This window comes from Lagenorhynchus albirostris, chromosome 3 (genome assembly GCF_949774975.1).
Source record: "Lagenorhynchus albirostris chromosome 3, mLagAlb1.1, whole genome shotgun sequence".
Lineage (NCBI taxonomy): Eukaryota > Metazoa > Chordata > Mammalia > Artiodactyla > Delphinidae > Lagenorhynchus > Lagenorhynchus albirostris.
Window position 1 is genome coordinate 100,635,061 of NC_083097.1, and position 19,186 is coordinate 100,654,246.

Consider the following 19,186-nt stretch of genomic DNA (forward strand, 5'->3'; position numbering starts at 1 on the left):
ATGAGTTATAGTATCTGTTTTATTGGTAGAACTCTTCAAGGTCAGGGTCTTGGCTGCTCTCTGTGTTGATGATCCTGGGATAAAACACACATGTATGCTAATAGACAGCAGTTCTTCCGCTGTCTCCAAACTGAATGCTGTAGACAGTTGTAGTTAGGCCAATGACAAGATGAAATATGACAAGTTATGTTGTAGACCCTAATCGTGTACTTACTCTGCGTCTCAGTGAGGTTGGCAAAACTAGAAATGAACAGAGAAATTCACTTAGTCTATCCTCAGTACACTGTACCCTTCAGGTTCTAGGGCATCAATAACATCAAAAGGTGCAGGACGAAGGACGGAAAACACTAGTTTTTCAGCCCAAAATTGTTGAGTGGGAGACAGTCTTGAGTGCCTTTTCCTACTAGAATATTTTTACCAACCGTTTGGAGTTAATAAACATAGCTATTATTTAGAAATGGCAACCTTCAGCTCTCTTAGAGATCCTGATCTACAGGCGTAGGTATTATGGGTTGAATTGTGGCCGCATAAAATGATGTGTTGGGGTCCTAACCCCTAGTACCTCGGAATGTGAGCTTATTTGGAGATAGGGTCTTTATAAAAGTAATCAAGTTAAAATGAAGTCACACACACACACACACACACACACACACACACACACACACACACAGTGCATTTTACTTTCCTTAAGTAAAAAAAGAAAATTACAAAATACAGTGTGCAGTATAATCTCATTTCTAAGAAATCCCTCTCTCTCCCCCCACCCCGCTCTCCCTGCCGCCCCAAGCTGGTATGACACACTCCAAAATGTTACTCACTCTTTCTAAATGGTGTGAATTTTTAAAGTAATTGTATTAATTTAGCCATCAGAAAAAAACTAAGTTAAACAAAGCTAGCCAACTCTTTCCATGTTGGGTAAAAACAATGAAATAACTTGGTATTTTTTCAATAAAGAGAAAACAATGTATGGTAACACTCGATTTACTCTGGACATAGAAGCGTATTATCAGAATGTGCATTAAAGTTAAGAAAACACGTCAAAAGCCGTAGGTTACAGAAAGTGAAATCTGTTTAGAAAACACATTAATTATTACAGAACTTGGAAAAAGGAAAACTGATTCTGATTTTAGAGGAGTAAGCAGTATTTACCGCACTCTGCAGTATTCGTGTGGTACCCGCCCCCCACCCCCCGCCGCAAACTGTCCCCCAAAGATGTCTGTCACATCCTAATCCCTGGAAGGTATGAATATGTTACCTTACATGACAAAAAGGGAATTAAGGTTGCAGATGGAGTTCAGGTCACCCTGGATTATTGGGGTTGGTCCAATCTCATCACATGAGTAACAGTAAAGAGAAGGCAGAAAAGGAGATCAGAGAGACTCAAAGTGTGAGAAGGACTCAATCTGCTCTTGCAGACTTTGATGAGGGAGGAAGGGGCTGTGAGCCAAGAAGTGCAGTAACCTCTAGGAGCTCGCAATGACCCTCAACTGACAGTCAGCAAGAAAACAGAGACCTCAGTCCTACAACTGCAAGGAACCGATTCTGCGCCTGATTTGAGTAAGCAGGACATAGACTTTCATCCTAGAGCCTCCAGAAAGGAATGCAGACTGGATACCTCGATTTTAATCTGGAGAGACCCATTCTGGTCTTCCGACCTACAGAACTGTAAGATACACATGTGTTGTTTTAAATCACTAAGGATGTAATAATTTGTTAACAGAAGTAGAAAATTAATACACTTAGCATCAAAACTGGTAGCAGCTTTCGTGAGCAGGGATGAGGAACTAAACAAATGAGTTACAAGTGTTCTTAAAAGGACTGCCGGGTCTTAGATACTGGCTTGAGGAAGCCCAGTCTTCTCCTTGCCAAATGTCACTGCACATACTCAACAGCTGTCGGCTGCCTAAATTTAATTCCGTGAGAACAGATTTGGATAATAACCTTCCATCAGCCCCCAATACTCTCCTTTTCTCAGAAGTGGTCAGTCTTAGTCCTAACATTTCATCCCTAAGACCTAAGAAGTCTGTGATCTCATTTTTCTCACTCATTCTGTGACTCACATACTGAAAACTTAATTGTCTAAAGGAGGAGCCAGCAATCTTTTCCCTAAAGAGTCAGATAGTAAATATTTTAGGCTTGTGCACCACATGTTCTGTGTCATAATTACTCAACTCTGCTTTTGTAGCGTGAAATCAGCACTCGATAATATGTAAATGAATGTGTATGGCTCTGTTTCAATAAAACTTTATTTACAAAAACAGGTGATGGGCTGGATTTGGCCCATAGTCTATAGTCTGTAGTTCGCTGACCCTAGTCTCAAGAATGCATACAAAATAAAAATACGTAAGAGCACTCTACTTTTCCCACTTTGAAATTTGGAACTGCATGTCAAGTTTTTTAGAAAAACATTTAGTGAGGGGTTAAAACAGATGAAGAAAGATTAAAAGGAGGTTAAACTCCTTTTATAGGGTTCTTAGGTGTCAGAGTGAATTATGACACAGTCAAGAAAACTATTTGGAGGCAGAAATCACAAGTATGAATGGAGAAAGAAAGGACTCTATTCTCTAGATTCTAAAAAAGCCCTCAGAAAGGACTCATCAACTTTTAAGTATAATAGATGAGCATGTGAAATATGAATATATAAAAATATGTGAGCATATGTCTAGTATACTAGTCTGCTAGGGCTGCTGTAACAAAGTACCACAAACTGCCTGGCTTAAACAACAGAAATTTGTTTTCTCACAGTTCTGGAGGCTAGAAGTCTGGAATCAAGGTGTTGACAGGGTTGGTTCCTTCTGAGGGCTGTGAGGGAGAATCTGTTCTGTGCCTCCCCCCTAGTTTTTGGTGGTGTGCTGCCAATCTTTGGCATTCTTTGGCTTGTAAATGAATGAATCACCCTAATCTTTGCCTTCATGTTCACGTGATGCTCTCGCTGTGTGTGTCTGTCTGTGTCCAAATTTTCCCTTTTCTAAAGGACACTTCATACTGTATACTTTCTACCTATATACACATATATTAGGGAAACTTTTTCTATGTCATAGATATTCAAATATATTATCATTCTTAATAGCTGCCTTCACAGAAATAACTATAAATTATTTACTCAGTCTTATTGATGATCATTTAGGTTGTAGTTTTTTTACTCATGTGAATAATGACTATCTTTTGGGGTACTTTTGATTGCATCCTCAGGAAAATTTCTAAATTATAAGGATGAAGATTATGCACATTTGTAAGATTTTTAGATTTATTGCAACTTATCGAAAATCATCATGAAAAAAATGTATACCTGTTCATTTATGATAGTAGCAACGTGTCAGAGAGCTTATATATTTTGGTTTGTTTTTCCCAGACAGACAATGCAACGTGTCACACTGCAGAACCAGCTCCAACAACTTCTGGAAGCCCAGAAATCAGAGGGCAAATCTCTCCTTTCTTCTCCCAGGTAATACCAGGAACGTTGGTGGTTAGAATTCTTAACTGTCTTTAATGTGAGAGCCTTCTTTTGGACTTTCTTTTAATATCTTTTAAGAAGATAACAGAAAACATTTTATTCTTATAAAGAGGAATAAAAATGAGCTACCACATGGAGAAAGGCACTGGACCTAGTGTCAGAAGACTTGAATTTATCTCTGGCTGTGCCATTTCTTCTTTCCAGGACTAGAAACAAGTCACTTACTCTTTCAGAGTCTTTTATTTCTTCATCTATGGAATGGAAATAAAGATATGTAGGTTCATAAGGTTGTTGAAGGTGGGATTAATTGAGAAAATTTGTGCAAAATTAATGTATAAACAATAAAACAGTAGTTTATTGTAGTTTTGTAAAACTATTTATTGTAGTTTTGTAAAACTACAAAAGAATAAATTTTGTAGTCAAAGCAAAAGGTATGAGGCATACTATACTGGTTCTGGTTGCCACCATGGAATGCTTGTAGATTGCTTGAAACACATATTCATTATTCTTATTTCAGTCTTAGTGATTTGTAAGTTATTAGTGGCATTTAAGCCATGCGGTGATTTGTGGCTGAGTTATTTTAACCCAGTAGGAAGTCATCTCATATGTCCTTCATCCTCTTTCAGTTCACCCTCCTCCCCAGCTTCCAGAAAGTCCCAGTGGAAATCCCCAGATGCAGATGATGAGCCTATAGGCAAAAGCAAACCAGGAATCCAAGAGGGGATTCAAGTTCTTGGAAGCCTGTCCGTGTCCAGCCGGGCTAGGGCCAAAGCTAAAGACGAAGATTCGGATAAAATCCTACGCCAGTTATTAGGAAAAGATATTTCAGAGAATGTCTGCACCCAGGAAAAGCTGTCCTTGGAATTCCAGGATGCTCAGGCTTCTTCTAGAAATTCAAAAAAGACCCCACTGGAGAAGAGGGAACTGAAGTTAGCCAGGCTGAAGCAGCTGATGCAGCGGCCACTGAGTGAGTCTGACACGGACTCCAACAACTCTGAGGACCCCAAGGGCACGCCTGTGAGAAAGGTTGACAGGCCCAGACCACAGCCTGTCGTGGAAAGCGTGGAGAGTATGGACAGCGCAGAAAGCTTACACCTGATGATAAAGAAACACAGCTTGGCATCAGGACGCAGGTTTCCTTTTAGTATCAAGGCCTCCAAATCTCTGGAGGGCCATAGCCCGTCCCCCACCTCAGAGAGCAGCGAGCCAGACTTGGAATCCCAGAGTCCAGGCTCAGGAACCGCGCCCCCAAACCAGCCCTCTGGAGAACTCCCTCAGCCCAGCCCTGACAGCACAGCTGCCCAGAAAGTGGCCACGAGTCCCAAGAGCGCCCTCAAGTCCCCATCTTCCAAGCGCCGAACGTCGCAGAACTTGAAACTCAGAGTTACCTTTGAGGAGCCTGTGGTGCAGATGGAGCAAACTAGCCTTGAACTAAACGGAGAGAAGGACCGAGATAAGGGCAGAGCCCTCCAGCGGACCTCCGCAAGCAGTGAACCAGGGGATCAACTGAAGAGGCCTTTTGGAACCTTCCGATCCATCATGGAGACGCTAAGTGGCAACCAGAACAATAATAATAACTATCAGGCGTCCAACCAGCTGAAGACCTCCGCTCTTCCCTTAACCTCACTTGGGAGGAAGACCGCAGACGGTAAGGGAAATCCAGGGAGCTCTGCTAGCAAAGGAAAGAATAAGGCGGTGAGTGCTATTTGGAGAATATCCTTTTTATTCCTTTAAATTAATTATATTGTTCCGAACACTACAGATTGTTGCCCTTGGCCACCTTGAGGGCATCCCAGGAGAATTCCAAAGGATTCATGAAAAGCCAAATTCATGTGTTTCTAATGAGATATGTCATGTTAGAGTACATTTTGAAAATACTCTAAGAGGGAAAGGTTAAACAAATCACGGGAGATTGTATTCTGGTCCCTAAATTTCCCTAAGTAGTTTTGATCCTTGAGAATTAGGAGTCATAGACAGGGAGCCATTTCTACAAGATTAGACTACTAATTGATGTGAAATCAGGCCCTTCTTTGGCACTGACTCTGCCGCAGGAAGCCTTAGTTCTCCTCACGGGACTGGATAGTTTATTCTCGAGCCCAATTAAACAGCACATAAATAGAAACTCTGTTTCTAAACTACTCAACTTTGGAAGGACCTTTAGAATGAATACACCACAGGGACCCCCTCGTTGGCGTTTTACGACACAAGCCCCTAAGGAAGCTCTAGTGGTCTGAAGTGCTTGCCAGCGCGCAGGGGACAGCAGAGCATGCCATGAACTACATTGTGTAACTGCATTTGTTGTAAAACGGTGCACTATAATCTGGATTTAAAGCCAGTGAATAGGAGATACAATCATCTTTTTAGGCAACATTTCCTGCATGTTCTGTGCATGCCATGCCCTTAAAAAAACATGGTATAGGAGCCAAAATGTGAAACTCTCTGAGGGATAGAAGGATCCAGAATATTCCTGCTAACCAGAGTCACACCCGCATCATTTATTATTTGCCATAAGGTGAAATCCCATTCCGGTGAGGTCTAAGAACTGTGCAAATTCTTCTTTGCAATACCAACATCAAGTTTTAGTGAATGTCACTCGAATTAACTGAACACGCATTTTAATTACACTGATTTCCACCGAGTTGTCTTTGTTATTAAAAGACTTTAGCATGTATTTGCTTCAGCTAGAAAAGTCACACTGGTGCCCCAAACACCAGGCCTTTTGGATTAAATATGTCCAAACTTACATTGCTGGAATAAAACTTTTCCAGGTGACTTAAGGGTTCCTCTCGCACAAGTCAGAGATCTCAGCAGTTCCCCAGGCTCCTCAAAGTATGTCTGAAGCTTCTACCCTTTAATCTGTCTCCTGCCTGCCTCCTGTTTATTGAGACTTGTGCATGTGCTGAGCTTGTCGCATGTGTTCAGATGACTTTTAATTGCACCTCTCTAGGAGATGTACGACAGCTGCATCAGTCTTTCCTCTAACACGCTGATTGAAGAGCATCTGTGTGACTCTGCACGGTGCGTGGTGCTAGGGTTGTGTTGCTCAGCAGTGCCATGCCTTCACTTTGAATTGCATGGTCTTTTACACGCCAGTCCTGGAGCACCTTTCCCAGGGGCTGACACCAAGGAAGTAGAAAATTACAACTCTTTCCCCAAATAGAAGAAGGCAGACTTGTAACTGGGCCTTAGAAAGGGAGCAAGTACCCTGTTGGAGGGGCTTCAGTCCAGCAGCAGAGGGCAGAGGAATCTACTCAGATCACAAACATGCTGTGCTTCCCAACTGACCTTGGCTTTCAGTCTTTGTTTTAATGGAGTCAACTACCAAGTAAGTATAGAAATGAAATTTCCTGCCGTGGGTAGAATGAGTCAACCTCCGATCAGAATCAGAACTTTGAAACAGAGCTGAGGTTTTCCTTCATTGCCGGTTATAGACTGAAAGCTCCTTTAGTCAGCAGTCTGCTGCCCTCAGGAGAAGTGAGGTCCTGCCATGCTCTACCTCAGTGTTTGGAACCGCAGTGCTGGTCCATGAGCCGGTCTCTGAGCTCCCACCAACAAAACAATGGCCTTTCTCAAACAGAATGTTTGTGATTCAAAATGTATGCATGGCGTATATAAAAGGATCATCTCCAGGGTCCCCAGCGGCTCAGTCTCCTCTTTGAGCAAAGTCCTTCTTCAGCATAGCTTTCCTTCGTCCCCCAGGGATACATTCAACTCCCTAACAGAGCAGGAAAGAGGAGAGGGCTAAGAAGAGAGCAGTTGACGGGGGAGTTAAGTCAGTGAGTGCCTCTTGACAGGTTTATTTCAGAAGAGTTAAACCCCCAACACCCTTTTAAAAGAGACTAATCATTTAAATTAAAAGAAAGCTGTGGCACGCCTTTCAGCACCCTTCCAAAATCCTCCAAAACATTTGTGTGGATGTGTGTGTGTGTGTATATAATAGTTACAGGTACACAAATACAAGTGAATGTGTTGTGAGTGTAAATGTTAGTTCAGAATTCTAAGGTGTAAGAAATGTCACTTTCCTTTTTTTCCCCTCTAAATCATGTTTACTCTTCTCCAGGTCTCCATTCAGGCTAGAGGAAAAGTAAATCTCAGTCATTTTAGGGGGTTCCCCTAGGGGTCTCATTCATTCCATGAGTTGAAGGAAGCACCTTGGAGCTTCAGTATTTACTGGTCACCAGCATTCTGCTTGGGTCAGGCTCAACACGCTGCCTAAGTCTGGGCTGTTTCTGGCCACACTGGGGCAGGGCAGCTTGGCCAGTGCTAAAAGCCCAATGCCTGCGGTGGGAAGGAGATAGAAAAAAATACCCTTTGCCTTCCCAGACACTGGTATTGGTCCACTTCTGTTTCTTCCAACCTATCTTCCCCACCACCCCTCTGCGTCCCCATCTTAGGTTCTGTCTTCTGGTGCCTGGAAAATTCTGCTTTTGTCCTTAAGCAGAAGTCACCAAAAATACCCTGAGGCAAGGAAGCACAAAGGCTTGGCAAACTCCTTGGGAGCGGGAAGGAGAAAACCTCTCATTTCTTCCAGGTTCCTACAGCACCTGGAAACAAGACAATTAGTATCCCAGTAGATTCTCCTGCCAGATATATTTCATCCTGTCTTCTTACAAGTAAGAGAACAAAGCTGACAGTCTACTGTCATAGGATTACAAAAATCAGAACACAAAAGGAGGTTATGAGGTTACTCAGACATCCCACAACTGGGTTAACACTTTCCTACTCAGTTTAAGGAACAGTCCTTCTGAAGGCTCAGTTCTGAACCTGTCAGATTCACTGGCTTATGTATTAACAGAGTTTTCCTTCAGTGATAAACAGAAACCCCAAAATTATAATATTCAATGTCGTTAAATAAACATCCAGACCCCTTCCCCTCCCTACCTTATAAATTAACTTATCCCTTATCGTGGCTGTCGTTTGGCATGTGTTCTGTGGAAAGTGAAAACCCACTAGTTTGTCCATGGCATATGGGGGAAGGTTTCTCTGATTCACCATCACACAGAGGCAGGGAGAACCAGCCCGGTCCGTTCCTTAGATAAAGCAAGGGTAGATGTATCTAGCTGAGATAAAGATTCCTCAGAGAGATGAACTAGCATGGGAACGTAGACATGAAGAATACCTAAGTGATTCTGCTGCCTGCTTCATTTTGCCTGTGGGACCCATAGAAAGGGCATCCCCCAGAAAGATGCAAGAAAGAAAGGAACCCAAGTGTCCATCTGTCAGTGGTGCCTTTAAATCTTGGGCCAAGAATTTGCTTGAAGGCCACATGGTTCCTCTTGGGAGCAGGGACTGCCTGGGATCATATAACTTTGGAAAGCAATGGCAGTCATTGGGTTGGAGTTGACTCTAAGCATTATGCTGCTGGTGGCCCTCTCAGTATAGCCCTGGGAGAAAGAGTCGGGCAGTGGACCCTTGTTCCAGGCCTATACTGGAATCACATTTTAGTTCCTAAGATTTTTTTTTTCCCCTAGTAAAGGAAAAATAGGGACAATAAATACAACACTTTAAAGAATGTCAGCTCTGTGAGGGGGTTCTGTTTGCTATTTATTTTTCAAAATTGGTCACAGCTTGATAGCAAAGAATCTAAATTTCTTTTCATTGCCCTTTAAAATTAGATTCAACTCTATTACTCTGAATAGCTGTTCCAGTGTGTTTCAACTGTGGAGGATGACTTTGTTTATAACAAGCAGATTTATCTTTACTTTTTCTTATAAAGGACAAGTTGGTCTTGAATTATTACAACTCCAAGGGAATGTTTGCAGTTACTTATTTTAAAATGCCAGTAAGACATTCATTTCCCAGAGCTTAAGTCTATCCAAGATCTGTAACACTTGAAGTGAGCGTTGATTCCAGTTACTGATAGGCAGAGGGCGTTAACCCCTGGCCACCACTGGTCACATCCCCTTTGACCACAGAGGCACTGTAGCCTGAGGGGTTAGCATCAGGAAACCCCTAATCCTAGCACCAACATGAGAGTAGACTCCTTAAAAAGACATTAAGCAATAAACACCATTAGTGTGGGTTTTACTGCCAAGGAATTAGCCACACTGGGAATTGTACATCCGGACCCAAGAGCTAGTAGCCCATATTTTACATAGATGTCAAGATTGTTCAACAGCCACTTCAAAGAGGTGGTAGGTTTGGCCTGAGTTGATGTGAGGGTATGTCAGTGGTCATCTGCTGTGCCCAATAGGAGGTCAGAGTTCAGGGTACCCCTACCACCAGCACGCACGCACGCGTGTACGCGTGCGTGCGTGCACACACACACACACACACACACACACACACACACACATTTCTGTCCTTATTGTCAGTACATATTACTAAACAGAAAAATGAGCAAAGACATGGAAGACATTGGGAGGGTAGAGGTGAGGCCCTGGCTGAAACCTGTCCCAAGTCAAGCATACCCTCAGCCCCACCGAACAGCATTTCCAGAATCATGATGGAAAATGCAGTCAGCACAAAAAGGAATCCCTGGTAAACAAAGGCATCTTTGCCATAATTTCTCTGGATATAATCAAATAACCACATTTCAATCTTAAATTTTTGATCTTAAAGTATTTTCATAGGCTTTTTAAGGATCTTGAAGGGATAATTATATAATTACCTAGTCATAGGTATGTTACCAAGCTAGCTGAGAGTATGTTGATTGCATAGTTCTAGAGTGAATCCCCTGGAGCAGACTGAATCTTACCAATGTAACAGTTCAGAGAAGTTTGTTAGAATGCTAGTACTAAAAGGGCACTGAGTAACGCTATAGACATTAGAGTTTCTGCCCCAAAACTGTACTTTCAGGTTCTAATCTCTGATCTAAAGTATGTTTTTCTGTGTTTTCGTGTCTAATATACTAGCTCTGGGGTCCAGAGCCAATGAGTCAGGAGGAGTACCATGGTGTACCTGGGGTGACCATCTCTGCTCCAAAAACCCCTAGAGCCTGTCTGGTCTCCTTCCCCCGCACCCCTCCCCATGTTTCCCCGGTGTTCTCTGTTTCTCCTGCCCAACTCTTGTCCCGCCCACCCCACCTCTGCCTCCCTAGGGTTCACATTCATTTCAGAGAGAAAACCCTTATTTCATATGGAAGCGTTGTCCCTGTGACGTGGGGGAAGGAGATCCGAATCTTGAACCAGTTCTCCAGATTACGTTCATTAAGTGACAGCTTCTCCTTTGAAATGATCCCAATTTTGCATTGTCCTCGGCTGTTGCATAGGAGGATCTTGTGTGTGGAGGAAAATGCCCATGTTATGGGGGATTGTTAAAATATTCAGATATCTCCAGTGTCTGGGCACAGCTTAGCAAACTTTATAAAAGCTGCCAGAGTTTGCAGGATTCATGAGAGCATGACTCACAAATGGAGTTTCTCTTCATAAGGTCCTTATACCCTCTGGGAAAAGGAGAAAGGGTGTTCCATCACAGGAAGACAGTAGAACAAGGTTTAGGATCCAAATTTAATGAGTTGAGACATAGAAAAAGCTATTGCAACTAAGACCCCATGTTCTATCTTAAAGCACTGCCCTTGGAAGGCAAGAAATAAACATGTAGAACACCCATGAGCTATAGGTAGGAGGGTACGGGGGGAGATCTGCCTTGGAAACCAAAATTATCCCACTAGAAATACATTCTTTCAGCATGCTAATCCTGGTTTAAGTGTAGTCCCAAAAGTTATGAACGAACAACTCCCTTCTTCCACCTCCAGCTTCCTTTCCTCGCCCTCCCCAGTCTGGTTTTGAATTGTGTAATTCCAAAGGGGATGAATATAGAACCCACATCATATTTGCACCACATGTCTGCCACCACTAGAGTGTCTGCACATTAAAAGAGCTGGGCCTGTCTATAAACTTTCTTAAGGCTGGACTTTTAAAGAAGCAGCAAGTCATTGAGGTTTAAAAGTATCATGTAGAGACTTTACTCAAACGCCTTCCAGTACCTTCACTGAGAATCTCTGCTCCAACCACAGCCAGTTGGGGTTTTCCTTCCCATGCCGAGAACAGTGCAGCTATATGACCCTCCTGGATGTCAGATCCCTGGATTGCCAGTGCCCTTGTCTCAGTGATGTCCTTAGCAATAAGCCATGCATTTTGCTGGGCCAAAATAAGGCATGTGCCTTCATTCAGCAAGATCATGATCAAGAGAAAACTAAGAGAGGATACAGTTAAAACATGGTCAACTCGATGAAAGGTATAACTTCCTGACACCGGTGACCCTTGGTGGTACCATCATATTCAAGTCTGTACCCCAATGTCTTAGCTTGGTGCCTGGCACATGGTAAGGATTTCAGAATATTTGGAGAGAGAGGGAGAGCTAGAGAGAGGAAAAGGAGGAAAAACAAGGAAAAGAAAACTAAAAAGGACCAAGCCTGTCATCCCACAGAAAGGATGGTATGCTCTGTAGAAATCTAGGCCTTTTGATTACAAGTCTACCCTCCTACAGTGAGTTTCATATTGGGTATTTCAAGTATATGTTTTTATTCTTTGAACCAGAATCTCATTTTTTTTAGTAGATGGGATTTATAGATATGCTCTCAGTGAAGCTCTGAAGGAGATCACAAAAGTAGCTAAGTAAGTCTACCTGTTTTGTCTATCATTGGAAAATGTAATGCCTACCCGTGGGCCGTTTTAGGCAGAATCTCTAAAATAACTTGCCATGTGGTCACCCTGGGCTGTAGAAATATGGAATCCATGCCTAGATGAGTCAGCAAGTTAGATTACTTGAAAAACTGTTATTTAAATTTAAGCCTTCTTTCCAATTTTGGTCACAGAGAATGTGATTCCATATCCAAAAATGAAATCAAGGAGCAGCAAATTATCTGAATAATTCATGCCAGAATTACCCAAACACTTTTGCCTTTTTTCTTTCTTTTTTTTTTGAATAACTGGTAATTCAGGACTAAGTAATTGAAGGGTTCAGGGAGACTTGAATCATCCTGATATTATTCAGATAAATGCCTCAAATTAACATTTTACTTGGTATTGACTCAACTCTAATCATGCTGGGTTTTGTCCTGCAGAAAGTGTTTTTAGTGTTTTTGAGCACAGCACCCCTTATATTAAAGTAGAAATACTCCATCCATGTCTAAATGATGATGATATTCTTAGACTACAACCTAAGATTTTTTAAGTTTTATTTATTTTTAGTTTAATTTTGGCCGTCCCTGTGCCCAACCTACTCCGTTCTCTATTCCTACTCCCCTGAGTCAACCGCTTGCTTGTCTTTAGGTGTTTTCTCTAGTATTCTGTTATTTCTTTTCTTTCTTTTTTTTTTTTTTTTTTTTAATTTTTGGCTGTGATGGGTGTTTGTTGCTGCATGTGGGCTTTCTCTAGTTGCAACGAGCGGGGGCTACTCTTCATCACAGTGCACGCGCTTCTCATTGAGGTGGCTTCTCTCGTTGTGGAGCGTGGGCTCTAGGCACGCGGGCTTCAGTAGTTGTGGCACAAGGGCTCAGTAGTTGTGGCTCACAGGCTCTAGAGCACAGGCTCAGTAGTTGTGGCGCGTGAGCTTAGTTGCTCCGCGGCACGTGGGATCTTCCCGAACCAGGGCTCAAACCCGTGTCCCCTGCGTTGGCAGGCAGATTCTTAACCACTGTGCCACGAGGCAGTTCCCTGTATTTCTAAATAACATGCTCATACAGACTTTAAATTTTAGATATTATCTCTACTGTCTATTGGCATCCTACTATAGAAGATTAAAATTATAGCTACCACTTATAAAGCACTTACCATGTACCAAAGAATATTCCAGGTTCTTCATGCATATTGACTGTTTTAATCTTTACAATGAATGACACAATATGGTAGATACTATCATTATCCAAATTTTGCAGATTGGAAACCAAGGCACAGAGAGATTATATATCTTGCCCAAAGTTACACAGTAACAGTGGTAATAAATTATGTAGCCGGGGTTTCAACTCAGTCAGTCTGGTTCCAAAATCCATGTTCTCAACAATGAACCAAATTTATCCAGCTCGGTTTTGGCAACCAACTCTGCCCCCCACTCCAACACACACACACACACACACACACACACACACACACACACACACACACCTGCTTCGTCTTCCCACCATCAATATAGTTGTATCACTTTTGGGGGTTATAAATTAGTATTTGGTGTTTATTATTATTATGACTATCTAAATATTAATCACAGTGGATCCATGCAGCATACTATTGTTACATTTCCTTATTCATGTAACTTTATGGTTTCCTTGGAAATAATTTGATTTTTAAGTTTACAGTTTATTTCCAAACACTCTGCTGGAGACAGAACCCTTCTTTTGGTGCATTCAGACAAATCAGGTACCTCTCGTGTTTCAGTCTGTTCACAGAGACACCATCTTTCCTCTTACCCAAGTCTGTACTGCGACTGTCTGGCAGCGCCACACAGCTGTCATCTGCAGTTTCCCACATACATCATTCTGGGAATTCCTTTTGCTTCTCTCTTGTGTAGAGCCCTATTTCCTGAATCTATTGTTTCCTCTTTTTTTGGTTTATTCTCTTACTTTGGTAAATATATCTTCCCATCCTATGGAGGTGAAGGGGGTCCTAAAATTTTTGAGGCCTTGCCTGGCTGAAATATCTTTGGTTTGCCCTCATATGGATTACGAATATTTGGCTGGGTATAGAATTCTGGGTAGGAAACTATTTTCCCTTAGAATCTTGGACACATTATTTCATTTTCCTCAATGTGTCTGTCAGGAAGCTCAATTCCTCTGTAACTGCAAATCCCTTGAAAGCTTTTACGATTTTCTCTTTATCTCTATATCATGAAATCAAAACATGAAATCATGTTTTGATTTCATGATATTTTGCCATGATTCCATTCTCATTCCTGGCGTGTGGGCACTCAGCCCGCTTTTTAAATCTGGAAACGTACACACTTCAATTCTGGGAAGTGTTTGGTACAATATCTTTGAAAATTTTATCCCCTCCAATTTCTCTGTTCACTTTTCTGGAAATACTATTGTTCTAATGTTCAACACATTGGACTAATCCTTTTCTAACTATTTTTTTCTACTTTTCTAACTATTTTCTAACCATTCTTCTGTACTTATCCATACTTTGGCTTTCTCTAAAAGTTCTCTCCAGAATATTTACTGAACTTTACCTTCCAACCTTTCTAATTTTTTATTTCGGCTATTATAGTGTTAATTTCTAATAGGACTTTGTTGGTTTTCTCTTTGTTCCTTTTTCATGGCATTATATATGCAGAATTTATTTAAATTTTACAATCAAATACAAGTGTATATTTTTATCTTTTCTTCCTTTTTACAATAAAGGTGGCATACTGTACACACAGTCTGTCTTCTTGCTTTTTTCCACCTAACACATTGGAGGTCTTTATGTATTAGTATAGAGAGAGCTTCTTTATTCTTTTACATAGCTACATATTATTTCATTGTATGAATGTACTAATTTTTTTTTAATTAATGAATTAATTTATTTATTTTTGGCTGTGTTGGGTCTTCGTTTCTGTGCGAGGGCTTTCTCTAGTTGCGGCGAGCAGGGGCCATTCTTCATTGCAGTGCGCGGGCCTCTCACTATCGCAGCCTCTCTTGTTGCAGAGCACAGGCTCTAGACGCACAGGCTCAGTAGTTGTGGCACATGGGCTCTAGTTGCTCCGCAGCATGTGGGATCTTCCCAGACCAGGGCTCGAACCCGTGTCTCCTGCATTGGCAGGCAGATTCTCAACCACTGCGCCACCAGGGAAGCCCTGAACATACTATTTTTAATCCTTTCTACATTTTTATTGAGAGTCTGGTCTCTTGTTGATTTGTAGCAGCTCTTTATATATTACACATTATAAAAACTGACCTTTGTGTTATGAATTGCAAACATTTTCCCTGGTTTTTCTTCTTGTTACAATTTTTTGAAGTTCTCATCACCTCCCTATATTACCTCTATTCACGTTGAATTCTGTTTCTGTTTATTTTGGTTTTTGTCTGTCATAGTAGCACTTCCCTCAAAAGTCTGGTGATCCCATTCATATTTAGAAACAAGACACTAAAGCTCAATTAGAAGCTCTGGCTTTATGGGTGAGGCTTGTTGACTGGCAGATGTTTCTTCACACAGACTGGTTAAGTACTAGGCTCTTTTGTTGGGAAACTGACTAATTGTCAGTATTTGTAGGACTTTTCTTTTGGCAGTTGATTTCTCAAGATAAGGAAACTCCAGTCTCCTTCTAGGGCCTATTAACCTGATTGCCAGGAATCTGTAGGTCAAACTAGCAGGAGATGTGTTAATAATTGTGTTCTATAGGGACTCTCACTTAATCCCATGGTTTCCAGCCCCTTTAGCTGAAATCAGAGTCTCTCTGGTCCATGCGTTGCAAACTGTAACCTCCAGTCTTTCTTCTCATTGGGAAAGGGACAGTCACCTGGCTGCACTGGGTCAGGAAGGTAATCTGGGGTATGAACTGCTACTTCCAAAAAGTTTCAAATAATCTTCCCATTTTCAGCACTCACACAGCACCCACTGTCACTTTCAGAAATTCATGGTACTTCTAGTTCCCGAGTCATGCGGTGCACATCAGTTTCCTGGCTTCCCTGACTATAGGCTTAGATTTCTGCTTTTCCTGCCTGCTCTGCTAAGTCAGTTCCACATATCGATCCATCCTTCTGTTTCTGAAATATTATTGGCATTTTGTGTGTTATCATCTCCTCTCTCATTTCCCTCTATTCATTTAGGTTGATGCTTTTTTATTTCTTTACTTTCATTTCAGTGTTGTTTTGTAAGAAAGAGATGATAAATCTATGTTTTTAATCCATCGTGCTTAATTGGAAGTTCCTAAAACATTTTTTAACCAACCAGGTTTTTCTTCCACCCTCTTCCCTTCCTTGCTCATGAACAACTCTCTGAAGTTCTATTCAGATGAATAAATAAAAATAAGAATTAATAGACTACATGGTCTTTGTAAGCAAGTACGATTTTGAGGCCATAAACACCCCAAGCCACTTGGGGTTCTCCATCCAAATGTGTCTTCACGTGAGCGAGTACCATTCCCAGAAATAGTTTGTTTTTGTCTGGTATAGCAACAAGAAGGAATTTAGTAATATGTAGTCTAGCTCAAACTCAGAAGATAACTCCTCCCTGGAAGATTTTATACTCAGAATGGGACTAATATCTCATGAAAATGAATGCTTCTACCCAGAGGGAAATTCACTTAAAAAGCAAAACTAAAACTGTTCCCAAGCTTGAGCTGGTACTTCTTTCCATAGGCTTATGAGGTATCAAGTATTGAGGGGAAAACAGCATTATTTTTCCCTAGATTCTTCTTTTTCCCATAGATTTACCTACTGTGGTCATCCAACATGCTACTACTCAGTAATCACACACCCAAAGAAAAAGCATTTCCTTTAAATGACTAACACTCAAGCTTACTGGAGAATAAAAGGTGTCACCAGTGAATCCAGTGAATAAAATATAAAAATCTCTTGTTTCCACTCAACCAGCAGTACTATGCTTCCTATTTTGTTTGACTCTGATAAAATTCACTTGACTGTAGAACTTTGCCTGGTTTCCAATCAGCATAATTGAGAAATTACTTCCAGGGCCAAATTTAAAAGTGTCCACAAAGTATGTTATTAAGTAAAAACATACTTATTAATAAGTATGTTATTACTATTTATTGTTTAAAGAGTGGTTTATATGAAAAGAGAATAACTTGATTACTGGAATGAAGTATTCTTCAGTGTGGTTTGTGTGAGGATAATTTCCATTTTTGGTGAGCTGTTTAGTGGCGTTGTATTGTAACTTGACCATAGTTTTATCTAATTTTGGCCTATGGTTTTTCTTCCGCTTAGGCATAATGACATCAATAGAAAAATGAAGAAATCCTACAGCATAAAGCACGTCGCTGAGCTAGAGTCAAAAGAATTCTTCTTATAAATCACTTTTTTATTATCTCTCATTGCTGCCCTTTGGATACCATTGGAAATGTCTGGACTGTCCTCTGTGGAAATAGAATCATGAGAACAGTGCCTCACCAGCAGAAGAATAGACTATCGGGATGCCTTAAATTTATAGTGCTAGAGTATATAAGACACATTTTTGAGTGATATTTGTATATATAACTTGTTTTTAAAGAGATGCTGTTTAAAAGCATGGTTGGGCAAATGTATGTTTTTTAAGATTGATTCAACCTCCCCACAGGACATTCACCAAGCCACTGTCACCGTTTTGTATTTCATCAACTGCATGGGTGTTTGCTGATGTTGGTTGAACTTCCCTTTCCCCATAACATGGGCAGTTTGGGCTCAGCTTCTCAATGAGACCAGGTCAGTGCTATTGTTTTCTGTTAAGAGTGGTTTTTTCTGTCATTTCTACTTTTTGTATAAAGGAAATAAAACAATGTTAACAGCCACCTATAAGCTTGGGGCACTTACCTTCTAATAAATCTGTGATGTTCTAATTTCTAAGGGGCTTTAAGAGTATTTTGACGGCTGATATTTTATTTCAGGAACAAACTGCCCAGTTGAGCTGCTTTCCCATAGGGGTCAAATAAAACATTCTCGTTTCCACTAAGTGCTAGAGGATCAGACAAGTATATAAAGTCAGTCAGTTCCTTCTGTCTTCTCAGATCGCAGTGTTGACATGAGGAAATACTAATGACAGCTAAGGATTTAGCCCCTTTCCTGGGTCACTTTTTTCTGCCTCTAACACATGACGAGGCCTGTCTAATTCCTTTAGGAGACAGTGTGGAGCCTGAGTTCATAACAGCTCTATTGTTGATGCAGCTCTTTGAATCCATGTAAGAGTAAGTTCCAGATGGATTTGTCCTATCATGTAAACATATATTTCTGTTGCAACTTCAAGAGTTTTATTTTCAAAGGGTTGCCATGGCCTGTAAGAGGCCTGTCAAATTTTAGTTTGAAAGTAGAATGTATTCTTATCAGTAGGAGGGAGCAGTGTATGTTATTAACAGTTACTAGCAATGTTACTGCAGTCAAACGTGGGCCATTCTGTATCCTGGTGGACCAAATAGGACAAGGTACTGAATTAGGAGGCGATCTTGCATAGGTGGATCATTTGACTAACTTAGGCTTGATGAGATGCAGTGACGTATAGACGAAGGAGCTAATATTAAAGTGCCTTTTATGTACCAGCCATGCTTATTTGTAGGTATTATTACTTCCATTGTATAGATTAGAAAATTAAACTTCAGAAAGTGTAAATCCTGTGTCCAAGGTACTACCACTAGCAATAGCAGAATTGGCTTCGGTACAAGTTTTCTCGTTATCCTCACGACACTGTCCATCTGTCCTGCACTACACTATCTCCTTAGTGTATTGACGAGCACTCAGGAAGGGGGGGTTGTGGTGTTGGGTCTACTCCTGGGCAACTCTTTGGTCTTAGGCAAGGGACACTGCCTCTTTGATAAATCTAGGAAAGGGGGAGGCTGGCTTACCTACACATCTAGGAGGTAGGTTCCTTCCAACTTATAGAGCAACATGTCTATGAATTTCGGCCACGTTGCTCTGTCCTTGTTCAGGTCCTGTGAGTTCCTGTCGTCAGAGCCTGGTGCCGTGTGTGGTTCTGCGTTTCTCACATTGTCTTTTTCTCAAATGAGATGCCCTATTCTGATTGTGGCCGCTTGGCTTCCTGTGCCCTCTTTGATTGCCTCCTCACATTTCACTGCTCTGTCCTAGTGTTTGAGATTCTACTAGGGAATATATGGCAAGCATATGTGAAATGTGGATTCCTGTGTTTCCTGCTTGGTGCAGAGGAAGTTACA

At 41.3% G+C, this 19,186-nt stretch overlaps 1 protein-coding gene across 3 annotated transcripts in view; it reads left to right on the top strand.

Moving 5' to 3' along the window:
• Window positions 1-17,870, top strand: part of SNCAIP (synuclein alpha interacting protein) — a 147,776-nt gene extending 129,906 nt beyond the window's left edge. For 2 of the 3 annotated variants that reach the window (XM_060146212.1, XM_060146213.1), the window contains 3 exons: window positions 3,353-3,445; window positions 4,081-5,149; window positions 17,256-17,870. In XM_060146212.1, coding sequence (XP_060002195.1) covers window positions 3,353-3,445; window positions 4,081-5,149; window positions 17,256-17,261 — 1,168 coding nt within the window. In that variant the 3' untranslated portion in view covers window positions 17,262-17,870. Of the gene's footprint in view, window positions 1-3,352; window positions 3,446-4,080; window positions 5,150-6,401; window positions 6,473-17,255 lie in introns of all 3 variants that reach the window. The other variant, XM_060146214.1, reaches the window with a different exon arrangement.
• The last annotated feature ends 1,316 nt before the right edge of the window (window positions 17,871-19,186 follow it).